Source organism: Ovis canadensis, chromosome 3, assembly GCF_042477335.2.
Source record: "Ovis canadensis isolate MfBH-ARS-UI-01 breed Bighorn chromosome 3, ARS-UI_OviCan_v2, whole genome shotgun sequence".
Taxonomy (NCBI): domain Eukaryota; kingdom Metazoa; phylum Chordata; class Mammalia; order Artiodactyla; family Bovidae; genus Ovis; species Ovis canadensis.
In genome coordinates this window covers 185,324,010-185,350,639 of record NC_091247.1, presented here as the reverse complement: position 1 = coordinate 185,350,639, position 26,630 = coordinate 185,324,010, and the positions used below count along the sequence as shown (strand labels likewise).

At 39.2% G+C, this 26,630-nt stretch overlaps 1 protein-coding gene across 50 annotated transcripts in view; it reads left to right on the top strand.

The window, feature by feature from the left end:
- The window catches only part of RBFOX2 (RNA binding fox-1 homolog 2), a 293,204-nt gene that overhangs the window by 190,507 nt on the left and 76,067 nt on the right, over positions 1-26,630 (top strand). For 6 of the 50 annotated variants that reach the window (XM_069581149.1, XM_069581138.1, XM_069581126.1 and 3 more), the window contains exon 1: positions 2,567-2,859. The exons of 39 other annotated variants lie outside the window; for them this stretch is intronic. In XM_069581149.1, coding sequence (XP_069437250.1) covers positions 2,833-2,859 — 27 coding nt within the window. In that variant the 5' untranslated portion in view covers positions 2,567-2,832. Of the gene's footprint in view, positions 1-2,429; positions 2,860-14,592; positions 14,725-26,630 lie in introns of those variants that run through there. 5 more of the 50 variants (XM_069581140.1, XM_069581136.1, XM_069581146.1 and 2 more) reach the window with 4 other exon arrangements.

The window sequence follows — 26,630 nt, the reverse complement described above, 5'->3', positions numbered from 1 at the left end:
TGATTCTCAGTTTATTTCTTATATTAGAACTGAAAACATAAATAATTATCTCATGAATATGGTTTAGATTTTCCCCAAAGCACACTGCATTGCCCTTGCTCCCAGGGAACTCTTTTCTGCTTCCTTACTTTGTCTCTCCCTAATAGCTCAGTTGGTAAAGAATCCACCTGCAATGCACAGTGCGATTCCTGGGTCCGGAAGGTCCACTGAAGCAGGGAGAGGCTACCCACTCCAGTACCCTGGCCTGGAGAATTCCGTGGTCTCTAAAGTCCACGGGTTCTCAAAGAGTCGGACGCGACTGAGCGGCTCTCACTGCCACTGTCTTTGCCTTTTTTGTCTGCATTTTATCTCCAGGTTGGCTTTGCAGTCACAGATTCAGAGAATGTAATATGTTCTGTCTTCTAGATCATTTCTAAAAATGTTAAATGAGAACAAGTTCAAAACTGACCCACCCCTTTTCTCTTAATGTTGTTTTTCCTAATGTTAAAAGATCCCTTTCTTTTGTATGTATTTCTTTACACATATACTAAAAGTATTCAAGTATCTGTAACGTGCCCAGAATAGTGCCTGGCGTGTTGTAGGCACTCAGTAAATAGCTATGACTGTGCCAGGCTCTTCAGGTGATTTGGTAGTTTCTGTGTTTTCCGAGTTGTTAAAATGGTTACTAATTTGGATGGGAGCATAGGGTTGCAGAGTTGCACGTGTCTGAGTGACTAGCACTTTATGATGATGTTATATTGGCAGTGTGCCAACCAGCACTGTTATATGTACATTGCTTTTAAAGCCTGACTATATATTTTGCCAAATAATCCTCATTGAGACAGAAAAAACTTAATGTATTCTCCATGTGATTTGTGATTTTTAATTTTGATTTTTTTATGCATTTATGTTAAAAATAGGAAGCTTAACTTTGGAATTAATCTCTTTGCCCTTCAGGTAATCTATTAGAGGTTATAACATAAATATAGCATAACTTAAAATACAAAATAAAAAACAATATAGAATCTTATTTATTAGAATACTAAAAAAATAGAAATTGTTACTGTTATGAGACAAATACCATGAACTCATCAAACATTCACATAGATTATTTGAATATTTAATAATAGAAAGTAGGGAAGTAGGAAGATTATACCATTTATATTCAGAGGTCAAAGACTTTTCCAAGATCACTTATAAAAGGCAGAATTAGGACTCTGACCAGGGCTTCTGAACTGAATCACACCTCTGATGCTTTTTTTCCACTATGGCTTTTTACTGTGTGTGTGTGTCCAGTCTCTCAGTTGTGCGACCCCCACAGACTAGCCCTCCAGGCTCCTCTGTCCATGGAATTTTCCTGGCAAGAGTACTGAAATGGGTTGCCATTTCCTCCTCCAAGCAATCTTCTCCAACTCGGGATGGAACCCGCATCTCCAGCATCTCCTTCGTTGGCAGGCAGATTCTTTACCACTAAGCCACCTTAGTGAAAGGTGTTCAGTCGTGTGCAACTCTTTGCAACTCCATGGACTGTTGGCTACCAGGCTTCTCAGCAGACAGTCCATAGAGTTTTTCAGGCAAGAGTACTGGAGTGGGTTGCCATCCCGACCCAGGGATCAAACCCGGGTCTCCTGCATTGCGGGCAGATGCTTTACCATCTGAGCCACAGGGAAGCCCTTTAATAAAACCTGATTTTCTACTAAGAGAACTTAAAAGAAACTCTTATATTTAATGAATATTCTCCCATGTCTCCTGTATCTCTAGCACTGTATAGTAACAATAACTAGTAATAGCAATGAAACAGTTGTCCAATGTGTAGAACAAAGGTCTACGTTTTTCACTAGAGGCTGAGTTGCAGAAGGCTGAGAAACACAAAAGGTGAATTCTCAGTTAACCAGAATTTGTAATGAAGCTGGAGGCCTTGAACAGTCAAATTAGTATCCACCCTACGTTTCATAAGCCATCATGTTTGTAGATACCTTTTTCAGAATCCCCAGTTTTTTTACAATGGAAAAAATATGCACTTAAATTACCTCCCTTCTCTCTTTTGGTTCTTTGAAGTCTTTAGGCTGATTTAGGACAGGCAGGTTCTTGCATATTTCCGTTCCTTGAAAACCTTCCAGTCAACTGTCATTGAGCAGCTTTTCTCATCTTTTATTAAATCCACTGCATCTATAAACTATACATCTGTGGAAATGTTTTTTAAAAAAATAATTTCTTTCTTATTTCATATTATCAGATATTCTTAGATGGAACATTTTAAATCTGTACTAACTATGGTAAGCTGCCCTGAATACTTCCTGTGCTATATAATTAATGCCACCATCGCAGAATCTCACTCCTTAAAATATGCCTGCACATGGCGCCTGCCCTTGCCTCTCTCCCCCTCCTTCCCTCCTCTCCTCACGAGCACACGCGCGCGCATACGCACACACACACACACACACATACACACACGCGTGCGCAAAGCACACACCAAACTGCCATTCTCCAGCAGGCCTGTTTCTGGAGTTGGGAGATGTCAGCCAGCCAGGAGGGGGTGGGGGGAGGAGGAAGAGGTGGGGCTCTACTCTGATTAATTACCTTAGGCATTCAGGGGTGGGGCTTCCTTCAGCCATCTGCCTGAGATATGGGAGGGAGCTGGAGAAGGAAGGAGGGGGAGAGACTGCCAGAGAGGAAGAGAAAAGAAAGGAAGAAACACTAGAAAGAAAAAGGAAGGAATACGAGATAAAGGGAGAACAGTCACCAGCCCTTAACAAGCTAGACTGGGGGGGGAGGGGGGTGGAAAGAAAGCCGTGGAAGGTGTCCCCCCCAGCGCAACTGCTCTGAGTGTTCATCATCTGTTCCCTTTGGTTTATGGAGAAAAAGAAAATGGTAACTCAGGTAAGATCTGTGTTTGCTCCGTTCGTTTCTTTTCTCATTTCCGAGATCTAAAAAGAGCTATGCGGGTGGGGCAGAATCACCAGAGTTTTAATTATTATTGTCTTTCTAGAAAGGGTCAAAATTACTGTTATCAGCTGGAAAGCTAGTCTGTGCCTGTTGTGGGTCCGCGAGAGAGAGAGAGAGAGAGAGAGAGAGAGAGAGAGAGAGAGAGAGAGAGAGAGAGAGAGGGAGAGTGAGTGAGTGAGTGTGTGTGTGTGTGTGTGTGTTGTGTGCGTATCCTTTATTCTCCCCCTCCCTTAGCTCCATAGCAGATTCCTGTTTCCTGTACTGTGCAGCTGTGGCTCAGGAAAGACCCTGTGGGGATTTGTCTACCTCTTTGTCTTGGTTCTGAGAAGAGGGAGGGAGAGAAAGACTGCAGAGGTAGGAAGAGATTCTTGTAGACGGCCAAAAAGAGGGGAGCGGGATTGACTTCCTTTTAAGAATAGCAGAAGAATCTGTGTTGTAGGGAAATCCAATTTCAGATGCACTTCGGTGTCTCCAAAGAGGCGATGGAATTGCAGTTTTGCTGCCTTTGCTCTAAAGGGCTTATTAAAAATGAAGGCTTGAAAAAAAATACGTTTGATTTTCATGTCTTTGTTACTGCATGGTTTGTTTTCCATGAGAACTGTAGAAGCATCTAGGTGCACCACAGGCAGGTTAGAGCCCTCCCTGGCAGGAGAGCAGGTCTGAATGTATAAGTGACAGTCACGGGGGCATTAAAAGACATCTGAAGGAGAGGGAGTAGGAAATGGAAGACCTCCCTTCCTCCCTCCTTCCCTCCCTCCCTCTCCCTCTCTGCCTGTCTTTACTTGTGCCAAGCAGTATCTGCATTTTAGCAAGTCATTCCTGACAAATAGAAAGGTGAATACTCTTCCCCGATTTTCCCTGGCGGTGCTGTTTTTCCTTTTGGCATCCTTCCGTATGATCCTTTTACCCATTTTTCTTTATATATAGGTTGAGAGGAAATGATGAGGCTGTGACTGATCAATTAGAATCGTTTGCATTGTTGCATTGTAGAACTTCATATCCTTTGGTCTCAGACTTGGGATGTGTTTCACTCCAGGTTTTATGCTCTGTAGGGAAATTTCATCACTGGACAGTGCTTTCCTTTTAAGGATGTTGCCCCCCTTTTTTGTATTCTCTTGTCTCTCTTCCTAAGTCACCACCGGAGGGCGAGAGAGTCAGCTGGCTATCTGGATAGAGGCATGATTTTAGGAGCTGGAGCCCTGTTCCGTAAATGTTATATAATGCCCCGCAGTGCTGTTTGGAAGGAGGTAAAGCTTTAGGGAGGTTTTCCCAACGTGACCTGGAGGAAAGGGGAGTTTCAAAGAATATGTCTCTGCAAAATAATTTTTCAGTGGATTTAAGTTTGGAGATTATTAAGAGACCCCTCCCTCTTCTGCAAAGGGGAGAAGCCCTTGAAATATTTTCTGTTGCATTTCTTATCCCTTGATCATGAGCCTGATTAACTCTTTTGAAATATGCTATACTTTAACAAAGAGAGACAGAGAACCTGTTTCTGGCTTCTCTTTGTTGCTTGGTAGATGATACTTCTTAACCTTGGAGCCCTCATTCACTTTTCATTAACTGACCGTATTAGAGGGTACCAGCTCTCTTCTTTCTCAGCTATTACTGGAGCCTTTTCAACTACTTGACTTTCATTATATATATACTTTTTAATGTAAATATGACTTTTGTTATATATATTTTTAAGTCAGTGAAAGAGTTACCTAAACTAGGACTTCTTATAATCAGAGGTTTTCCATGACCTCTTGGAACCTGTCCCCTTAGTTTCTAGAGGAGCTGAGTAAGCATGTGCAAGCCCAAGTTAGAATGCATAAGCGTTTGCACACTTAATAACTTGGTCTTAATAATCAGCATTTAAGAAAACTATAATTTTAGGAAGGAAGCAGAAGAGATAAGTAGAAACTGGAAAGAAGGAGTTTGGGAGTGGTTAAGAATTCTAATAGATGAGTGAAACTCATTAATGATTTTCTCAGTGTGTGTGAATGCTGAAGGGAAAGTAGGAGCTCAGTTTTTCCGGTTCTGAATGTATACAAATGGAAAATACAGAATGTCACACTTGGGAAGTTCCGGTATTCCAATGTGTTTGTTTTTTGTATACACTTCCTATGTTAATGTAACATACATAGCTGTTAATAATCTAGGGGGAAAATGAAGCAAGTAGCCAAACAGGCCAAATCTTTATTTGTTCTATGGGGGTTTTGGGGGGAGGGTGAAGGGCTAGTTTTTGGTTTTTTGAGCCAGACATAGGATCCCAGTATTTGATAATGATCTGTCAACGTAAAGCTTTCTGAGTAGAAAATGTCTGCATTGTTTATGGTTCAAGTTATCAAAGAGTTCATTGTGGTATTTAATATCTCAGCAAGTATATTAGGAAAGGCATTTAGGTATGTTTTCACCATTTTGTCACCTAGGTTCTTTGCATCTTTGATCTGCATCCCATTTCCGTCCCTCACTTGGTGGAAGAAGGTGAAGGGCTTTCAGTGGATGACATTTTCATCACATGTTTAGATCTGTATCAATAGCTGCATGGTGTGCACTCATTGTTATTATCTATGCTCTGGTTTTATAAGGCCTGCTTTTGGTTTATAATGCTCGGTTATTTGCGATGTTATCAAAGTTTTGCTTTAAAAAGAAAAAAGCAGATGGCCATTTAATTATGGAATTCTAGTATAGTAGACACACATGCTCATGTGATTTAAAAAAAAATAACTTTAGGTTTCCTGTCATTCCTATATATGTTGGAGTATTTCACTGAGATGCTCTCTTCTTTCAGAGCCTATGAACCAAAATATTGCATCTCTTCTCGTCTGTGAAAATAACAGTGTGGAATAAAAGGAAGGAGAAGAGAAATCATCCTTGTAATATGTGTCAAATTAGGCAAAGTTGTAAATGACCTCAACTCCAATTAATAAGAAAAGGTTGAAAGGGAAGGTATACTAGACAGAGAGGAAGATCTTACAGTGTGGATGTGAAAGAAAATTTTTGTTCTCTTCTCTAGAGTAAGACTGCCAGTTTCTGTGGAACACAAAGCCCTCCCTTTCTTGGACAGCTCAGTGCTTTGCTGGCATTTTCTTCAAAATCTGTTTTCCATCAGGACCAAGAGGAGGGAAGGTGTTAAGAATAAGGGAGGTTGGAAAGGGGGTTGCTGTTCCTTTAAATAGTGCAGTGAGCCCAGGAGGCAGCAGGCCGCTAGGAGTGTATTCTTTTGTAATGAATCACCACTTCCATTGTCTGCCATCTCCCCTCTGTGTAGCTAGATGGCCTAAGTCTTCACCTGAGCTGTGGCTAGTTCCCTATTCTGTTCCAGGGTGGCTGGGAGGAGAGAAGAGGGAGGGTGTTATACTTTAGTTAAAGGCAGGTAAGGGGGCAGGTATATTTTGCTTTGTTTCATTTTCTACTATCTTATCTGGATTTTTTGTTTGTTTAGTTTTGGATTTTTTTTTTTTTAATGAGTTGGAGTAGGGAATCTGTCCTCTGATTTTGCTAAGCGTATTTTCTGTGCGTTTTGACTGTCCTTAGTGATTATTTAGTCTCCATTTTGTGACACCGCTTTCAAATGATTCCCATTGGGTTGCCCGCCAGGTCCACCAGAGCCCATCACGCCCTTCATCCACAGAGCTTCAGTCCACACTGTTGGTCTTGGCACACTTCCACTTGCTGTGGGCTGCACAGGACTCTGGGAAGTTGGGGGGTAGGCGGAGATTGTGGGTTTGAGACTAATTTATGTTCCTTTACAATGAACCCAAAAAAAGCCTCACTTTTTCCAGAGCTTTGGTTTGTTTCAGAATTCTTCTACATTGCTACATATCTTCACTTATAACCATTTCCTTGCCATGGCCAAGGCTGGCTCTTGAAAAACACTGCTATTCTAAAAATTAGTCAGCTGCCCTGAAAAGATACCCAGAATTCCATAAAAGATACCCAGAATCCCATAAATCTGAGCAATTTTGACTTATCGAATGGTTTTTCTTTTTGGTCACCTCCCATAACCCCAAAACACACACCTTTTTTTGACCCTTTCTCTAAATTTTTTCCCTTTATCCTTATGCTTAGTTTTGCAGCTGAGACTAGGAAAGCTTCGTGTTTGACAGTCCGCTGTTCAAGTTTGTCTTGCTGTGGAGGACACCTCCCTGTTGAAAAGGAGATGCCACTCCTCATCCTGGTCAGTGGCTCAGCTCAGAGTCCTGGTTTTGTTCCTCCATTGTTCTGATCTCTCTGAAAATCTTCAGACTCATTTCTAAAAGGTTGCCTGCCGTATGGAAACAGTCTCATTTCTCTTCAGACTTTTGGTTCGTGGAGTGCTCACATTTTAACTTCTCTTCAGGTCATTCTTATCTTGGTTTGTTTCTTGGTCATCTGTGTGTGTTGTCATGGTGATGATACAGCCCCCCCTAGCCCGCCTTTTGGTGTATAGTTCCTCTCTGGAATCTTATGTTGTTGATATCTCAAGCATTCCCTTCTGGAATCATAACTTCTCAGTCTTTTTTTTTTCCAATATTCCAAAACCGCTGTCAAATCTTTCTCAAACATTTCTAAACAGTACTTCATATGTGAAGTCTAACAAACACAAATGGAATGCTCTCCTGCAGTAAATGCTTTGTCATTTTAAATGTAGCAGTTTCATTATTGGATTTGGATGCCTGATTTTCAAGCAGTCAGAAATGCCTCAGTCTGCTATTGTGACGTATTGTTTCCATTTCCCAAAATATGCAAAATGTCCCCCCTGGCTCAGTTGGTAAAGAATCTGCCTGCAATGCAGGAGCCCCGGGTTCGATTCCTGGGTCAGGAAGATCCCCTGGAGAAGGAAATGGCAACCCACTCCAGTATTCTTGCCTGGAGAATCCCATGGACAGAGGAGCCTGGCAGGCTACAGTCCATGGGGTTACACAAGTTGGACACGACTTAGCAACTAAACCACCACTAGTAGTAGAATGATTAAATTCAGAAAGCCTTGGAGCCAAATAATTGATTAGATTGATTAATAGTTGATTAATAATTGGGTTCATTGGCAGAGTGAGTCATTTGAAGTGCACACTGGATTTTGTCACTCCCGTGCTTTAAACCTTGTTTCCCTTCAGATTCCGAATAAAATCCAGTGCCCTCACTCTGATCTCTTAAGGCTCTTGAGTGATCGGGAACCTGGCTGTCTCTCTCCAGCCTTACCTCCTACTGCCCTTTGGCACTGACATCTTTGCTGTTCCTTTTAACATGCCTTGCATCCTCCTGCTCAGAACTTTTCCTTCTGTTTTTCTCTTTAGTCATATAAATGCTCATCTTCGAGGTTTCTCAAGAGCTCTCCTTTGACTTTCTTAACTCAAATTCCCCAATCTCTCCCTATCCCCTTAACCTGTTTTCTCTGGTCACTGATATTTTTGTCGTTACTTATTACTTGCTTGTTTATCATCAGTGCTATCCCACCCCTCCAAAGAATGTAAGGTCTTTAAAGCAGGAACGCTGTCAGAAGTCAGTTGTATCTAGAACTGTGCCTGGCATGTAGTCAAAAAAAAAGAATAGCTAATCAGCTAATCTTTATATATGATGTATTACTGTCAAGTACTGTCCTAAGTACTTTACCTATATTAACTCATTTTAAAAAATTATTTATTTATTTGGATGCACTGGGTCTTAGTTGCAACATGCGGGACCTTTGGTCTTTGTTGGGGCATGCAGGATCTTTAGTTGTGGCCTGGGAACTCATTTGAGGCATGTGGGTGGGATCTAGTTCCCTGTCCAGGGATTGAACCCAGGCCACCTGCTTTGGGAGTGTGGAGTTGTAGCCACTGGACCACCAGGGAAGTCCCTGCCTGAGATCATTGAATGCTCTCATCAGCCCTGTAATTATCCCTCATAGGACAGAAGAAACTGAGGAATACCATGATTAGGTAATTTGCCCCAGTTTATAAGCTACTAAGAGATACTGTCAGGATTCATATCCACAGACTGTCTTAGGAATCTGTACTCTTAACCACTGTGCTCTAATGCCCCTTGTAAGTATTACATATTCATATAATACTTGTTGACTGTGTTAATGAATAAATTTAGGTGAGACTCTCTTATTTACTTCTGAAATTTCCATCTCTTACATGTTCAAGGCTTTGATAGAATACTTGAAATAACAAGGAATTCACTAAATGAATTTATTTTTCTGATATTACATAATAATAGGTTGAGCTTCCCTAGTGGCTCAGCAGTAAAGAATATACCTGCAAGGCAGGAGATGCAGGTTCGATCCCTGGGTCGGGAAGATCCCCTGGAAGAGGGTATGGCTGAACCCACTCCAGTATTCTTGCCTGAAAAACTCCCATGGACAAAGGAGTCTGGCGGGCTATAGTCCATAGGGTCACAAAGAGCTGGACCCAACTGAAGCGACTAAGCACACAGGCAATAACATTGTAGCGTATATATATTACGCATTAGGCACCATCGTCAGCACCTTGTACAGTTCCTTTCAGCAGCCGTATAAGTACTGTTATACCCATATTGTAGAAATCAGCAAACAGGAATACAAAGAAGTTAAGTTGGCAGCTCCAGGATTTCAACCAGAGTTTGCCTTCAGCTTCCCTGTTCTTGACCACCACTAATAATTACTGTTATTGAAATAACCTTTTGTTTTTGCATACCTACTTTGTACCAGTTTTACGTACAAATCCCATGGACAGAGGAGCCTGGTGGGCTATGGCCCATAGGATCACGAAGAGTTGGACATGACCAAAGAGACTTAGCATACCTACACGTGTGCACATTTACATATATAAAATTGTTTTACTGATATCATATGTCACTTGCCAATCTCTTTTTGAGGTAGGTGGTGTTTTTCCCATTTTTTTTTCCAGTACATTAAACTGAGATTCAAGAAGTCAAGCAGTTTGATAGTTCTAGGAACGGATAGGAATAGGATTCAGATTTGAGATGCCTTTAATTCCAGATTTGCATATTCTTCCATTATACCACAAACCTCATAGATAAACCGCTCCATTGTTGGCCATTACAGAGTTGAAATACTTTGCTCATGGTGAGGTCAAATCTGTTTCCGTTATTCTCTTCTCATTTCCTCATGGTGAGCATAAGTCTGTCTCCATTCTTGTCTTCTCCTTCTTCATTGTTCTGTCATCCAGACTCACGTTGGAGGGGTTTCATCTCTCCTTCATAAAACCCAGGTATTTGAAAATAACTGCTACATGTCCCCTTCAGTCTTCTGTTTTCTGTGCTCATCTTACCTGCCTCCTTGAATTATTCCTCATAGATAGGAAACCATATGGTTTCTAGAGTCTTTGCTGTTCTGGTCTAATTATGACAATTTATATGAATGGTGTATCATTTATATCTAATTACTAAGTAGTTATGAGTATTATTAAGCAGCATATCTTTGTTATAGGTTTTATTTTTTGACAGCACGTTGAGTTTACTCAGTTTTCAAAGTCTATTGGCCATGTAATGTTGTCACCAATTCACAACTTCAAAAGTAATGACTTACTTCCCTCACCTCTTAAAGTAGAATATTTGTTTTCTTCTCCATTTTAATGCACACTGTCAGCTGATTGGTGAGACTCTCCCCTGCCTTCTAACTTCTAGGTCTTGCCCAGATCCTTCAAAGGTTACTAACACTGAAGTTTTCACTTTTTAAACTTGTTTTTTTTACAAATTCTGTTTTGAAGATGCCAGTTGGGCCAACAAATGACATATTAAAAATCAACAAAAATAAATTTGATCACCTTCCTTGAGATGTTGAAATTGTATCGAAAAAGTGTTGAAGAGCTAAAATTGGGAATTATAGAGTCTTTTAAATTGATAGCAACAGTAAATCATACTGTTCTATTTCTATTGCGAATAGAAGCAAAACACACCCAAAAAAAAGAAATTAAATCCTGGGAAATTATTTTGATTTAATAATACTTATTATAAATCAAATACTTTAGAAATAATCTTAGATTATCATATTTTGATATATTATTTTTTCCATCATTCCTCTTAAAATTTTCAAAGGCTATCTATCAGTTTTGGAATATTAGAATAACATTTATTTAATTAATGACCCAGGAAATAAGTACAGCTCGACTGCTATTAACAGAAGGAAACACAGTTTTAAACTTTTTAATTTGGAATCATATAACTAGAGATATTTAATTCATTTAGAATTGCAGGATAAAGTTCTGCAATCAAAATTTGATATTTCATATGTAAAGGAATATTTAAGAAGAAAATATAGAAATGGAAATCAGTAATTACTTTATGAAATTAAAAAATAATACTCATATCTACAAATAATATAATTAGTCTTTTATCTAATATTATGAGGTTTCTTATAAGAACTTCTTAACAGATAAGCTGAGATTTAATTGAAGGAGATGGGATTTTGAAAGACTCAGAGCAGAATTCCATAAACTTTTTCCATTAATGACTAGATAGATAGTAAATTTTTTTTGGCTTTTCAAGCCATGCTGTCTCTGTTACAGCTATTCAGTTCTACTGTTGTGACATGAAAGTGGTCATCCAGGATTGGTAAGTGAATGGGCGTGGCTATGTTCTTGTTAAACTTTATTTAAAAACACTTCTGAAATTTTAGTTTCATATTATTTCCATGTGCCACAAAATATTCTTCTTTTGAATTTTTTAACTATTTGAAAATGTAAAAACTACACTTAGCTTTCAGATTATCCAAAGCAGGTGGTGGGGCAGCTTTGGACGAAAGCCGTATCTTGCCAACCCCTGACTTGGAGGGCTGCAGTTCACCCTGATATTTAGCAGAGGGGAAGCATCCCCATCTAACTTGATGACGGGGACATGGTTTCTAGCAGCTTTGACAGGTCGTCTTCAATCCCTGTTAAGGTTTGCTTCTCTCATTTTCCTCCTAGAAATCTTGATGATTCTTTTCCTTTCCTCACTTGCTTTCTCCCTCCACTCTACTGAACCACTTGCAATTTTGTACCTTCATGCTTTTCATATAATTCTTCATATTAATATATTATTTTTTATATATTATTACTTTCTCCCACGTGATTTATTTCTTGCCTTAAGGATTCAGCTTAGATGTTACCCGCTTCAGAAAACTTGCCCTGTCTCATAGTTTTCCCTTTTTTGTGCTTCCTTGGCATTGTGTATGTATTGTTCTCTTAGTCCATAGTATGTAGGTTTCCATTTTTACTCTAATTGTGAATACATTTGTCTGTTTTTTCCATCAGACTGTAGTTTCTTGTAGGATTGAGACTGTATCGCCTGTGTTTGTCATCATATCTAGTTCAATTTAATACTTCTTGATTGAATTAATGAATTTTAACTTGTTCCTTCATGACAAGTTCAAACCAAAAGAGTTAAAGTCACATATATTCTCGTGTTTATTACCTAAATCAGTCAATACTTAAAATAGGATGTCATTTTGGAAATGGATGTTTTATTTGGTAAGAAGAAAGGAGGACTTTTGGCTGTTTGGAGAACACACAAATCTCTTGTAGATCTTCCAGTGGAAGGCTGCATATATCCAGAAGATAGAATGTGGGTAGGTGGCATAGGAGCTCTGGCTTGAGAGGTCAGCAAAGAGGAAAGGAAAGAGAGTATGACTCCAATAAGTGTAGAAAGGCAAAGAATGTGAAAAGGTGACAGTGAAATTTAAGGGACTGATAACCCATAATAAGTATACCAAATGTGGTATATTGACTACAAGCTATCTCCTTCTCCCTTTTCCTTCCACTCAAGATGACCAGAAGTAGATTCTTTCTCATGTCAACGTATGGCAAAACCAATACAGTATTGTAAAGTAAAATAAAGTAAAAATAAAAATTAAAAATTAAAAAAAAAAGTTTAGGAGGAGGAGGGGATGCAGCTGGTGGGCAGGGAAGGGATAAATTAGTAATTCGGGATTAACAGATCACACTATTACATATAAAAGAGATAAACAAGGACCTACTGTATAGCACAGGAAACTATATTCAATATCTTATAATAATCTATAATGGAAAAGAATCTACATAAAACTGAATCTCTTTGCTGTACACCTGAAGCTAACACCACATTGTAAATCAACTATTCTTCAATTTTTAAAAAAACGATCATCACCAGTATATATTAGGTCATAACCATTCCATGTTATTTTCAGGGCTTGCTGTTCATTACTGTTAATCTTTTTTACTCTCTGTGTATTTCCTTTGGGTAGTTTCTGTTGTGGTAGTATTTAGTGTACTGAACTTCTCTTCTGCAATGTCTAACCTGTCATTATTAGTCCAATAGAATTTTTCTAAGCTCAGATAGTATAGTTTTCATCTCTAGAATTCTGATGCAGATCTTTTTGTATCTCCCATTTCTCTTAACATGCTCAGTTTTCTTTTATGTACAGTTTTTTTGAACATGTGGAATACAGATGTCTTAATGTCATTATCTGTTAATTCTAATATCTATATTCATTCTGGATCAGTTGCAGTTGGTTGATCTTTCTTATCATTATGGGTTGTATTTTTCTGCTTCTTTGAATCCATGGTAATTTTTGAATGGATACCAGACGTTGTGAATTTTACCTTGTTAGATGCTAGATGGGTTGTTTTGTTTGTTTTTTCTGCTTGCAAATATTCTTGAGCTTTGTCTACAACACAGCTGACTTTCTTAGAAATAGTTTAATCCTTTCTGGATTTATTTTTAAGCTTTCTTAGATAGGACTAGAGCTGTGTTTATTAGTCTGCCTCGCGTTTGAGGCAAGACTCTTCTTGGTGCTGTAACTGATGATTTTTAAATTATCAGATTTTCCACTCTCACTTTGGAGAACAGGCTGTTTCTGATGCTGTGTGAGCTCTTAGCACTGCTCCCTTCAATTCTTTCAGTAGCTTCTCGCATATGCTGTCATTCAGCTGGGTTCTTGAGGAGAGCCCGCCGTGGGTCTTCAGGATTCTCTCTCTACAGTTCTCTCCTACAGCGCTCTCCCCTGTGACCTCTGGCGGTCTTGGCTTCCCTGGACTTGAAGCTTTATCGCCTCATCTCATGGAGACCACTGCCTGGCTTCCCTTTTTGTGCCACAGCTTGAGAACTTTCTCCAGGCTTCATGTACTTTTTCTGTTTTTAGTTGTTTGAGGTGGCAAGATAAGTCTTGTCCTCGTTACTCCATCCTAATTGAAAGCAGAAATGAGAACGTTTATTTTTTAAAAAGATTACATGATTTTCATTTAATGTATTCCTAATTTATGAATGAAAAATCAGCTGAACAATAATTTCAAGCAATGTTGGAGAAGAATGCATTTGATGTAAAAGAATAATTAAAATACCAAGATAGAATATGGTAAATTACGTGGATATGATGTCCATAAAATACCTTTAGAAGTTCCGATGAGAAAAGAATTAGTTTGGGGAGTTTGGCAGAACGGGAAGGAGTGAGAAAAGGCTATGGCGTGTGTGTGTGTGTGTGTGTGTGTGTGTGTGTGTGTGTGTGTGTGTGTGTGTGTGTGTTAGGTAAGATATTAAGTGGATCTAGAAGCAAATTTTTGAGTATTACGTGAGACTCAGTGGTGGAATAATTTCAGAGAGAGTCTAGGACTGGTCTAATCACAGTTAAAGATAGTTTTTTAAGAATACATGGAGAAGATCACAGGAAGAATAGGGTTTCTGTGTTTTTCTGGTTGAGCATGATTTGTGGTCTGTTGTGGAAAAGGAGAGAGATGCCTTTGTCCTATAGATTCCCTGTCATTGCAGTCCTAGCAGAAGAGGAAGGAAGAAAAGTCAGTGTTCCATCTGCTCACTTCAGCAGTGGAGAAGACACAGCACTGTGGACAGTGAAGATGATGAGCGTTGGTCTGAGATTTATGAATCTTTAGAAATCCCGTAGTAAGTAGCCTTTAGGCTTTCAGCCATTGCTATTTAAATGGTTTTCAGGTTATCTAGACGTTGAAGTGGGGTGGGGGTGCTGTTGAACTCAACATGGACCTGCTAGAGAAAGTGAGTGGGGTGGCTCTGGGTGGAGCTTTCTTGAGTTGGAATGGTTGCCTGTCACTTACCTGTGCAGTAACTATGAACAGAAGTTCAGCCAAATATATGCTGTTATCATTTTCTCTCTTGAGGAACCAGGAGACATTTTGGAACAACTGGGAATATATGTGTTGTGTTTGGGTTCATTTTACTTAGCCTATATTTTATATAAAGCTTTTAGTAAAAAGAATATGAACCAAACACCACCACCCCCGAACATTGGTAGTGATATTGCTATTGTGTGAAAAAGAACTTGAAGAACTTTAAAGTTATAACTCAACTCTTAGGTTTATATTGTGGACTATATATTCTTTCCCCCTTTTTTCTTCTTCCTTCACAATAGGTAGTTATTATTTCTACTACTTTTTTTTTTTAGCCAAAAGCAGAGAATTTTGTATACATGCTCTCAGTGAATTCTTGTAGATACCCCACTGGGTAGCTGTCTTCATTTTACAAATAAAAGTATTGAGGAATTGAGAAGGTCAGTGACTTGTCCACAGTCACACAACCGTACATGGCAAAGCCTGGGTTTGAATCCACATTTAGCTTATTTCAGCATTTATGCTATTTCTATCCCCCCCCCTTTTTTAATGCTAGCCATTACCTTAAGTATCATATGGAGGATACAGGCCTTAGTATTTATTTAACTTTTTCTTTGACATAAGAAAAATCTCTGTAATTTACCTTTAGCCAGAACCTTGAGAAGTGTCTGCTAATTTTCTTAGAGCCTTAGGTTTCTCTGGGCTAAGTACAGAATTGATCAATTTAACTATTCTATATATAACTTCAGAGAAGGCAGTGGCACCCCACTGCAGTACTCTTGCCTGGAAAATCCCATGGACGGAGAAGCCTGGTAGGCTGCAGTCCATGGGGTCGCAAAGAGTCAGACACGACTGAGCGACTTCACTTTCACTTTTCATTTTCATGCGTTGGAGAAGGACATGGCAACCCACTCCAGTGCTCCTGCCTGGAAAATTCCAGGGATGGGGGAGCCTGGTGGGCTGCCGTCTATGGGTCCGCACAGATTCAGACACGACTGAAGCGACTTAGCAGTAGCAGTATACATAACTTTCATTTCCTGAAATTTTATCTCAGCTCTTAGAGTTTGATGGCTTAGTGTATCACATGGGAGCATTTGTACAGGGTAAGAGAGATATCAAAGCACTGGCTCTTTTGAGCAGCTCTTAGCCACTTTGGGCAAGGAAGCAGCTAAGATTTAATGGCACTTTGCTGACTATTACAGAAGAAAACGCAGTTTCACATGGTATACCTAATGTTTCTTCTTTTTCATTATATGCTATCCCTTGGGTAAGGTCTCTTTCTCACAGAATCAGATTCTAAGAGCTGTAATGAGCTTTACTTTACTAATCAGGAAACAGAACCCCAGAGGAAGTGAGCTGTCCAAGGTCATACAGTTCAGTACAGCAGAACTGGAGCTAGTTCTCCAGTTCAGAACATCTTAGAAACCTCCAGGCCTTTAATAAAAGATGTTCAGTCTGTAGAGGCTAAAATGTGAAGTTTGTATGCCCTCTGTTCCTAGAGAGAAAAAATGAAAATGAGTTAAAAGGTGAACTCAGATATCTTGGGCGTTCTTTGCTGGGAAATTATTCTTGAATGAAGCTGGATAGTCTAGTTGATGTGATAATGATAATGAAGTTCTAAGGAAGAAAGATTATAAGTAAGAAATAAATGTGCCCTTTGAAATGCTTGAAGATTTTCTGGTTTGCTTTTTGAGCATTTGTCTTGACTTGGAAATAGGAAACGTGGAATGAAATCTGGGAGTGTTTTTGTTACCAAGCAATCATTATAGTGTATTAGTCAGTTCAGTCGCTCAGTCATATCCCAGTCTTTGTGACCCCATGGACTGCAGCACACCAGGCTTCCCTGTTCATTGCCAACTCCCGGAGCTTGGCTCAAACTCATGTCCATCAAGTCAGTGATACCATCCCACCATCTCATCCTCTGTCATGCCCTTCTCCTCCTGCCTTCAATCTTTCCCAGCATCAGGGTCTTTTCCAGTGACTTAGTTCTTCACATCAGGTGTCCAGAGTATCAGAGTTTCAGCTTCAGCATCAGTCCTTCCAGTTAATATTCAGGACTGATTTCCTTTAGGATGGACTGGTTGGATCTCCTTGCAGTCCAAGGGACTCTCAAGAGTCTTCTCCAACACCACAGTTCAAAAGCATCAATTCTTCGGCACTCAGCTTTCTTTATAGTCCAACTCTAACATCCATATAGATAGCTTCTTTTTAGTGCTCTCAGGAACTGATTTTAGATCTCCGCTCTTGGTTTTCTGCATGCCACCTTTCTAAAGTTGAATATCCTCCCTTACTTTGAGATAGGACTAGGTTTTCCTGGTTAGTAATGACGGTTTCTCCATGATAGATATTTTTTCATGACTTCTCCCAACATAGGACTTTTAATTTCTTTTCTAGATTTATTTGCCTCATTTTGAGGAAGGAATAAATATTGCAGCCACTAGTTTATATTTCATTGCCATTCCTGACGGGTCAGAGTCTGTAGTGTGCCTGATTGATTTGTGTGTTAGAGACCAGTAGAATAATGGGAATTGTTTTCCTTCCTTTAAACTGCATTCTGATATTGGCCACCATTACATTTGTGAAGGAGGAAGACGAAGAGTTACACATTTTAATTGATAAATACTTGTTTTTCTTTTGTTTATGTTCTGAGAGTGATTAGACCCTTGAAAGTCTTGCTTTTCAGGACTTAGAATGATGTTTAGCACATAGTGTTGGATATACTTGTACATGGCGCTCGGACTATGACCAGAAGTAAAGTACACATCTGTTTCTGCTCTTCTTTGAGTTTTTTGTTTTGTTTTTCTTTTTACTTCCTGTAATCTAAATGTATCTAATTGCCTAAAGTGTAAGTAAAAGGGCTGTTTTTAGAATTGTGCTAAATACTTCTCATCTTCCTTTAACTTCTTTCATTTGCCTTTAATAAATCTTAGTATTGTTAAATGGTGAAAGAAACATAGAAGTCCATTAAATCAATGTCCTTTCTCAAAATGAAAAAGGAACCTGGAATTCTGTAATTTACTTATGGTTGAAATCCTTTCCGGAAAATAAATTATGACCTCTGGGTCAGAATGATAGATACTTTACTTGCCTTACATCTCTTATAAGACTCCACTGAAATAACAGTATAGAAGTGCAAAAAGAAATAAACCAAGAACAGCAAACACTAACAGAAAAGGGTGAAGAATTATTATAAACAAACGTTAAACAGATTTCTTTAAAAGAAAGCAAAAAGGAACCAGTTGATGGATGAATGGACGAGAAGCTAAAGCCTGCCGGTTATTACCAGGAGCCTGTGAGTGGTGTGGAAGCTGGTTTGCCTAGCAGGAACCCCAAGAGGCTCTGGGTTCAGAGCAGGAGTGAAGAAGGGATGGACAACAGGGATTTCGTGTGCATTCTACAAGGGTTGATTCAACTGCTTGGCCTCAATGTAACCTTTCCAACTCCTTCCCAGTGGAAGTAGCCAGTGTTTACGATTGCTGCCTCTTTTCTCCAGCATTAAAAAAAAAAAGGAAAAATCAAAACCCCAGGTTGTTTAACTCCAAATAAATTGATCAAAAATGTTTGGCGAAATTTAGCTTTTTGTATTAAATATTGGCACCCCTTCTTTAATATGATATTTGGGGCCTAGGAGGAGGTCGTTGCATACTCTGAAATGAACCCTGAAAACCACTGATGTGCTCTTTCTTATCTCATACTGAGTTCCCAATTAGAATTTTAATTCTAGGAAGAGACCGAGTAACAGAACAGATTTCCTTACAGGATAGCAGAGGAAACCCACACCAGCTAACCAAGTTTTATACCTGGGTCACCAGTGCACTTTAAGCATGAAAGGGAAGAGAAGAAACAAAAAGAAGTACTTACCCTAACGGAAACATAATCCAGGGGCAGAGAAGAATTTAAAGAAGCATTCTAACTAACGTAGTAAGGTTAAAGAAGAGAAAGCATGCCTAAAACCAGTACTGGGTACAATGAGAAGGGGACAATTTGAGAATGTGAAAGAGCTTAAGAGGTTAAGAATGTGATAGTCAAAAGAAAACAGGCCATCGAAGGAAAGAAAGTAAAGATATTTCCCAAAATGCAAGCTTCAAGATGCAAAGATGGAAAACACAAGAGATAAGTCTCAGATGATTTCCTTAGCCCGTGTGCCCTAAAAACAGAGCCTGAGACAGTACTTTATTGGGGAATACAATCTCAGGAAAGCAGGACAAGAAAAGGGGAGAGAGAACAAAGGAGAAAGGTTGGACAAAGCTTTGTAAAAGACATTGCTGATGCCTTGGCTTCAGCAGAAGTCTTAAGAGACATTGTATGGATTACTGTTCCTCTTGCCAGGCCTCCTGAGTATGGGGACATGTTTTCATCTACTGGTTTCCTCTCACCTCCTGCTCATCCCACTTTTTGGTCAAAGTTTGCTGTTCAAACGATTACCACACCTGACCTGTTCAGTGGCCTCTTGGGGAGGCCAAGACCTACTCTCTGTGTGCACAGATCTGCAGATTGATGTGATATCTAAGTCTGGAGAGGTGAGAGGAGTCAGTAGCCCTAAGGTAGCCTGCAATTCAGGAGACCTGGGTTTGATCCCTGGGTTGGGAAGATCCCCTGGAGAAGGTACCCACTCCAGTATTCTTGCCTGGAGAATCCCATGGACAGAGAAGCTTGATGGGCTGCTGTCCACGGGATCACAAAGGTTGGACACAGCTGAGCAACTGAGCACATACTCTAGGTAGCCTCCAGCCTTGGAGCCTCTGCCTTTTAAGAAAAGGTTAACAGAGGGTCATTCCCAAGAGAACTGGTGAAGGGAAGGAGCGGGGAGGAGACTGCCGTTTTCTGTCATAAATTCTTCCGTATCCATTGGGTTCACTATCATGTGCAGGTATAATTTCATAAAAATAAAAATCAACTTTAAAAACAAAAAATAGATGACCCAAAATACCCTGGAAATAAATGCCAAAAGCTTTTTAGAATATATTTGGGGGGAAAATATTGAAAGGTGAAGTCTAATCAGTAGTTGAGAGGGTTCTGTGCCCCTCCAGCCTGGTCTTCCCCTGCCCGCTTTGTTGCTTCGTTCTCTCCACACCGCTCCTTCTGTTTCTTGTTTTTCTCACCTGTTCATTATCCGTCTCTCCACTAGAAGGTAGACTCTATAAGGGCAGGAGCCCTGTATTTTTAATCACTGTTCCCCAGCACCTAGAACAAAGTGTCTTAATAATCCATAGTAAGTACTCGGTAAATATTTGATGGCAAGAATTGAAGCCGAATAGATGAATTTTGCAGGGAGCATGACTTCCATGCAGAAGTATTGGGACTTGAGCTGTAGGCATTGAGGAATCTAGGATTTTAAGAAAAGAATTAATTAGTGATACCTGATTTAGGTTTTATTTTAGAAAGTTCACTGGCAGCTGCTTGGAAAATTCATTAGGTTGAGGTTAAGCTAGAAGAAAGAAGAACTATTAAAAGAAAGATTCTTGGGTTACCCTGGGTGAGAATTGTTGAGAGCAGAGACTCATTTTTCTTTTCATTTTCCGCAGTACGTAGCATGGACTCTCACATGTAGCTTCTCAGTTAATATGTATATATATGAATAACTCCTTCTATAGTAAATAATTATGAGTGATTACGTTGTAGTGAACTTCCTTCAGAGTTCCTAAGCTATTGAGAGAAAGGTCCCTATCTTTTTTACAGACAACTTCAGAAGCAGATATTCAACTACCTGGTTAATTCAGTTTAGCGTGTATTTTTTAAACATCAATTACAGTGTGCTTATTGTTTGGTGAGGAAGCTACTGTAAAGTAGTATATGACTCAGTCCCTGATCTGTTTAGGGGCTTTACTTATGAAATGACTAGAGGAAATATAAACCATCATGTTAACTGTGGTTGCCAGGCAAAATGCAGTTTTATCCTGTAAAGGGTATGGGGAAAAATTTTGTCTATTATTGTATGTACATATCATGCAAATTACTCATTTTAAAGAGGTAGACTATAATAGAACATCCAGTGCAAAAATCTATGAAGAATCATTAACTATTTTATTATTTAGCCCACACAGCAAAATCTTGCTAATGTCTTATTCTGAACGTGAGTTGCGGATAATTTTAATGATATTTCAGTTTAACATAGAGAAGACACAAAACTTAATTGTCCGTGAAGACACAATAAAGACTAAATTAATTTAAATTGGAGTGAAAAGTTTGGTTGAGAAAAAGAATAATTATCCATTGCATTCTATCCAAATTACATTGGATAGAATAGACAGTCAACCATTAATTCTGTGTAAGATCCTTTCATTTCCAAGGAAGCTGGTAGCTGACCGGAGTATCTCTTGTGGTCTCTTGTTGCCAGTAGAAGACGTGATTCACAGATGTTTGAGGTTCTCAATACTGCTTTAAGGAGATCTGGAAGAAAGAGCTCTTAAGAGGTTGGAGACATTAAGACTATTACCGGGTTTGTCATTTTTAGCCTAATAGACTATTGGTTTGAATGACTTTGTTCTGAAATATTTATTTTTCTGTTTAAATATTTATTGTTTTGAGATAGCAGAACTCAGCCTCAGGGGAGAGATCAGGCTGGCTTTTCTCTCTTACTAATTTGAAAGAGGGATGTGTGTGTGTATTTTGAAGACAAATGATTTGGTGGCAAGTTTGCGCAGTGTGGGAGACCTGGGTTCAATCGCTGGATCTGGAAGATTCTCCTGGAACGGGAATGGCAACCCACTCCAGTATTTTTGCTTGGAGAACTCCACGGACAGGGGAGCCTGGCAGGCTGCAGCCCGTGGGGTCGCAAAAAATCAGACACGACTGAGCAACTAACACACATTTTGCAATGTTCTTGTCGGCCAAGCCTGTGCCTCCCTTAGTACTAGTACCAGATCCTGAAATTGACTTTTAGTCTAAGCATGAAGGTAAAGTATATTGTATTTCCTGTTTTATTTTTGTTTATCATCTGTTTGCAAGAGCTCAGAACTACCCTCAGTCCCCTCCTGCACTCCATCTCCCCTTCATGTGGCTACAGAACACTCTCACTTTGGGTCCTGGTTCCTCAGTTATACCCACTCTAGAACAAGGGCCCTTGTTAGGCTTGCATTTCAGGGTTTGCATTTAAAAAAAAAAAATGGTGCTTATTCTCTTATCTGTGGATTCCATATGAGGTAATTGTCTCCTTTCAGGTAACCTACATTTATGGCCACTATTACTTTCTTCTCATAGCCCACTCCCTCCCTAAGGTCTGCCCTTCTAGACGTTTAGATGCTTCAGGGTATTTTCTATAAGCACCTGCCCCCACCGTCACTCTCTTCATTTTGCCCAGCCAAAGCCTCTAAAAGCAGTATTTCTCAGTGTGGTACCCAAACTGCCTACTGGAGTAGTATCAGTATCATGATTCGTTAAAGATATGTCCCCAGAGTGTTTGTTATGCACAGTAAAATACGGAATCTCTACTTTCAAGGAACCAGGTAAAAGATGAGTTTGTGGGTGTGAGGGGCTGGGTCCCTACCGTGTGGGTTTGGTGATCATATCATTGAGACCGCATTTGGAATAGATGTGGCCCTGGACTCCTTTCTTGGAATCAGAAATACTTTCCCTTAAAATTAATATTTCAAAATTAATATTGGTGATTGGATTTTATTAGTGTAGTCATTATCCTATAATCATTAAATCTGTTTTTGTGAGTTTCCTTGGGGTCCCAGCCATCTACTAAGCTACAAACAGCCAAATGAAAAATGAACTGCTGAAATTGAAGTGAAGTGAAGTGAAGTCGCTCAGTAGTGTCCGACTCTTTGCGACCCCATGGACTGCAGCCTACCAGGCTTCTCCGTCCATGGGTTTTTCCAGGCAAGAATACTGGAGTGGGTTGCCATTTCCTTCTCCAGGAGATCTTCCCAACCCAGGGACTGAACCTGGGTCTCCCACATTGCAGGCAACACTTTACCATCTGAGCCACGAGGGAAGTCCCACTTAGAGGCTGCATGGAAACTTTCATGAAACTTCATGAAAAACTTCATAGGTTTTTCCTCCCAATTTCTAACTGACCTACAGATTGTCTGACATCTTATGGCTTTGGGTATAATTTATATTTATTGTAAGAGAGAAAATACATTATTTTTCTCTTTTTTGCCATAAGCGTGTAGGTAAATTGAGAGTCTAGAATGAATTTCACTTTTTGCCCAGTAAACTGGTGTTGTTTTGTCTTTGTACATGTTTACTCATCCGTTTTATTTCTCTGGGTTTTCTCCATGGCCTGTCAATTCTCTACAGAGTTCTTAAAAATTATTTTAATTGGCTCTGGATCATCTTAAATCCAGTGTTCTGTCCTTATCTTTCTGCATTACTAGTTGTACAGCTCTTTCTTCCTTTGGTCACAAACATTTGGTATAAGAGCTGAGAAGAGTGACAAGCCTCTGCTCGGTCCTTCTCAACGGAGAGCTCTTTGTAAACTTACTTTACAGAAGCAGGTAGAGTTTGAAATCTGAGCCTGTCTGAAAAATCCCAAGGGATAAAAATGATATAATTTATAAAATACTTAATATAAAAATATTTTTTCCTCTGTTACAAACCTAGAGAATTAATGTCCATTTATCTACAGCATTAGGAAAAAGATTAGTGACATTGGCATTATCTAAAAAACTAAGTGATTCTTTTTATGATGGTTTAAATAAAATTAATATTGATCTGTTTCTATCGGTGATCCATTCTGAGCACAGATGTAATGTGCAAATTGGTAAACTTTTAAGATAGGATTTGTAGCCTGTGATTTGTAACACAACAGCAGACTAGTATCAAAATGGGACTCAAGATAACCAAGCTGAAAAAATTACAGTGAAGTTGAAAAGTAAATTGGAAGATACAGACAAAATACTTTTCTCTCCTTAAGATTACTTAGACTTTTATTACCCTAGGAAAATGAAGATAGTTATATTTGGGGCCTTTCTTACAGTACTTTATGCTTAGCTTTATTTGTAGCACAGATAACATTGATGTAATTATTAGCTTATGTGCCTTTCTCAGTTTCTAAATTTGGTCCTACAAAAGCAAAATCTCATTTTTATTTCCTCTCCCCACCGTGTTGAAGACAGAGTGTTATAAATGTTTAAATGTCGGTAAGTAATGTCGAACAATATGCAGAATAATTTATTAAGAACAGAGAACATAGTTAAGGAATGATAACAAACCTTGACTCATTTACCCTAGGCAGTGTAACTTGTAAAGAGTGAAAAATTTTTTTCTTTAAAGTATTGATAAAGGTGAGTGGGTTAATAGGTCATCATGAATAGTGAGTCTGCAACTATAAATCTTAAAAAATCACCTGTTCTGCCTACTTCTCTGTAACTGGTTGGTTTCCAAGTTCTTATAATTCCATCACACAGCATCTCTTGATTCCATTTCCTTTGCCCTGCTACATTTGTCTAGGCCTACCTGTCTTCTCCAATATATTACAAAAGCCTTCTAGTTCTCCCCCCTTATAGTACATTCCATGTATTGCTAATATTATAAACTGTGATTCTGTTATTCCTCTATTTGAACAGTTGTTCACTGCCGAGGAATAATAGTTAAAATCATCAGTATCTAAGTATTGGGGTATAGGGATATTCAGTACACAGAACAGAACATCACAAAGGATGAGGGAGAGATTCCAAGTAAGTCTTGGACTGGAAGGGTGCTTAACTCATCAGCAGAAATCCGAAAAAGAAGTGACAGACTCAGTTCTTCAGTAGTTTGTCGTGATAGTGGGATGCTAAGAGGGGATGTTTACCCAGAAGACCTGGACTGATCAGCTGGGAAGCTGGGCCCCAGGTCAACAGTTTCACTTGTTCTCATGTAATCCTCTTAACTTTCTAAGTAAATAAGCCAGTTTGCAGATGAAGAAACGGGCTAGAAATGCTTAAAGTGACTCATCCATATCTGATAAGAGGTATGGTTAGGATTTGAACCAAGGTCTGTCTTTCAAGGTCAGGCTGTTTCTTCAATGAAAGCTTGGGAGAATGGGCATGGCTGGACCTAAAAAATACATGGAAGTCACTCCTAGGCAGGTAACTGTTGGAGTTCTGGGATTGATGTGGGAGAGTAGACTGATAAAAGGGTTGAGTCTTGCTTGGTCCTTAGGTTATACATTTTTCCTGTTTGATGGGGCCTGTTCACTATGATAGTACATTCAAATTTAAGATTAAGACATTAGACATATTTCACATTGTACACCAGAAGATCAGAGATAATGTTTCACCTCTGTTACTCCATGTGATTTAAAGGAGAAAGACATCATCTTTAACTCTTGTGTTTGCAAAACCACATACCTAAAGCATAAGCGTGTAAGTGTTGATTCCTCTCATTACAAACAATACTGCACCAGTTCTCACTTCCTTTTCCAACACTCATCCCCCACTTAATATCAACCCAAGATAACATTTGTTTGATTTCATACTATCCTTCCTGATGGCTCTCTACTCTAGCCAAACAAAACAATTTACTGCTGGGCACATACATGTGACCGTTCTTCTTAATCTTCATTTATTTAAAAAATCTTAACACTTTATATTTATTAGGTACCATATGTAATTCTGCATTGTGCAAAACTGACCCCACTCATTATGATGAAGCTTTTAATCTAATAGGAGAGATGGAACTCGTATCTAGATATGTTAAATATAAGGCTTTGCGTTTAAATGTCTGTAGACCTTAGTTGTGCAAGTTAAATGCTATGAGAATCCAGGAGAGGAGAATTTGTTTCCAACTGGAAAGGGTGAATGCAGTCACTCACTGAAGGTCTCCTGTATTAGACATTGTATGAGGTGCTGTTGTTTTTGTTTTTATCTTTTAGCTCCTTTCAGCCTCACGGTCAGTGCTGTTATGTCTGTTTTATGGTAGACAAAACTGAGGCTTAGTGTCTTGTCCAAAGCCACATAAGTAACCGATCACAGAGTTAGGGTTCTATCCCAGGTTTATTTAGATCTAAAGTGTAATCTGTCTCTTCTACACCTGATGTCAACAGACTGGCCTGTGGGCAAATTGGGCCCACTACCTGCTTTAGTAAGGCTCGTGATATTCTCACATTTTTAAATGGTTGAGAAAAAAATCAAAAGAGGAATATTTCAGTGTCCGTGAAGATTTTCCTGGAACACAGATACACCCTTTTGTTTACCTGTTACCTGTGGGCTGCTTTCCAGCTGTAGCAGCAGAGGAGTTGCAGCTGACTCCTGCTTTCTCCCACCCTCCTCTAAGGATGGCTTTACAGAGGAAGGCATTACTTGAGTTGCTTAGTTTTTCAGTATAATGAATATTGTGATAGAGGGAGGACAGCACTGGGAAAGACCCTGACCCTCACTGTTGCAGTCTGGCTGTGACTTGGGAAAGCATCATCTTTAGGGAATATTCTAGATTCAGTGCAATACAGACATATATATATATTGTGTTGAGAACCCTGCTGGAGATGCTACGAGGAGTAGTGACTAGCAACCCCAGCTATAAAATTGGCTTAGATTTGGATTAGAGTCTGCATATGTCAGCTGTTTGCTGAGTGGTTTTTGATAAGATTCTTAACCTTTTAAAGTGTCGGTTTCTCTATCTGTAAAAGGAGAACATTGGAAATACCTAGCTTTAGAGTTGTGAGAATTAAATGAGTTAATATATTCAAAGTGCTTAGACTTTTACCAGACATATGAGAAACATAGACCCTCTGTATATTTAGAATATATACTTTCAAATACATTTAGTAGACAGTAGTTATGACCAACCTAGATA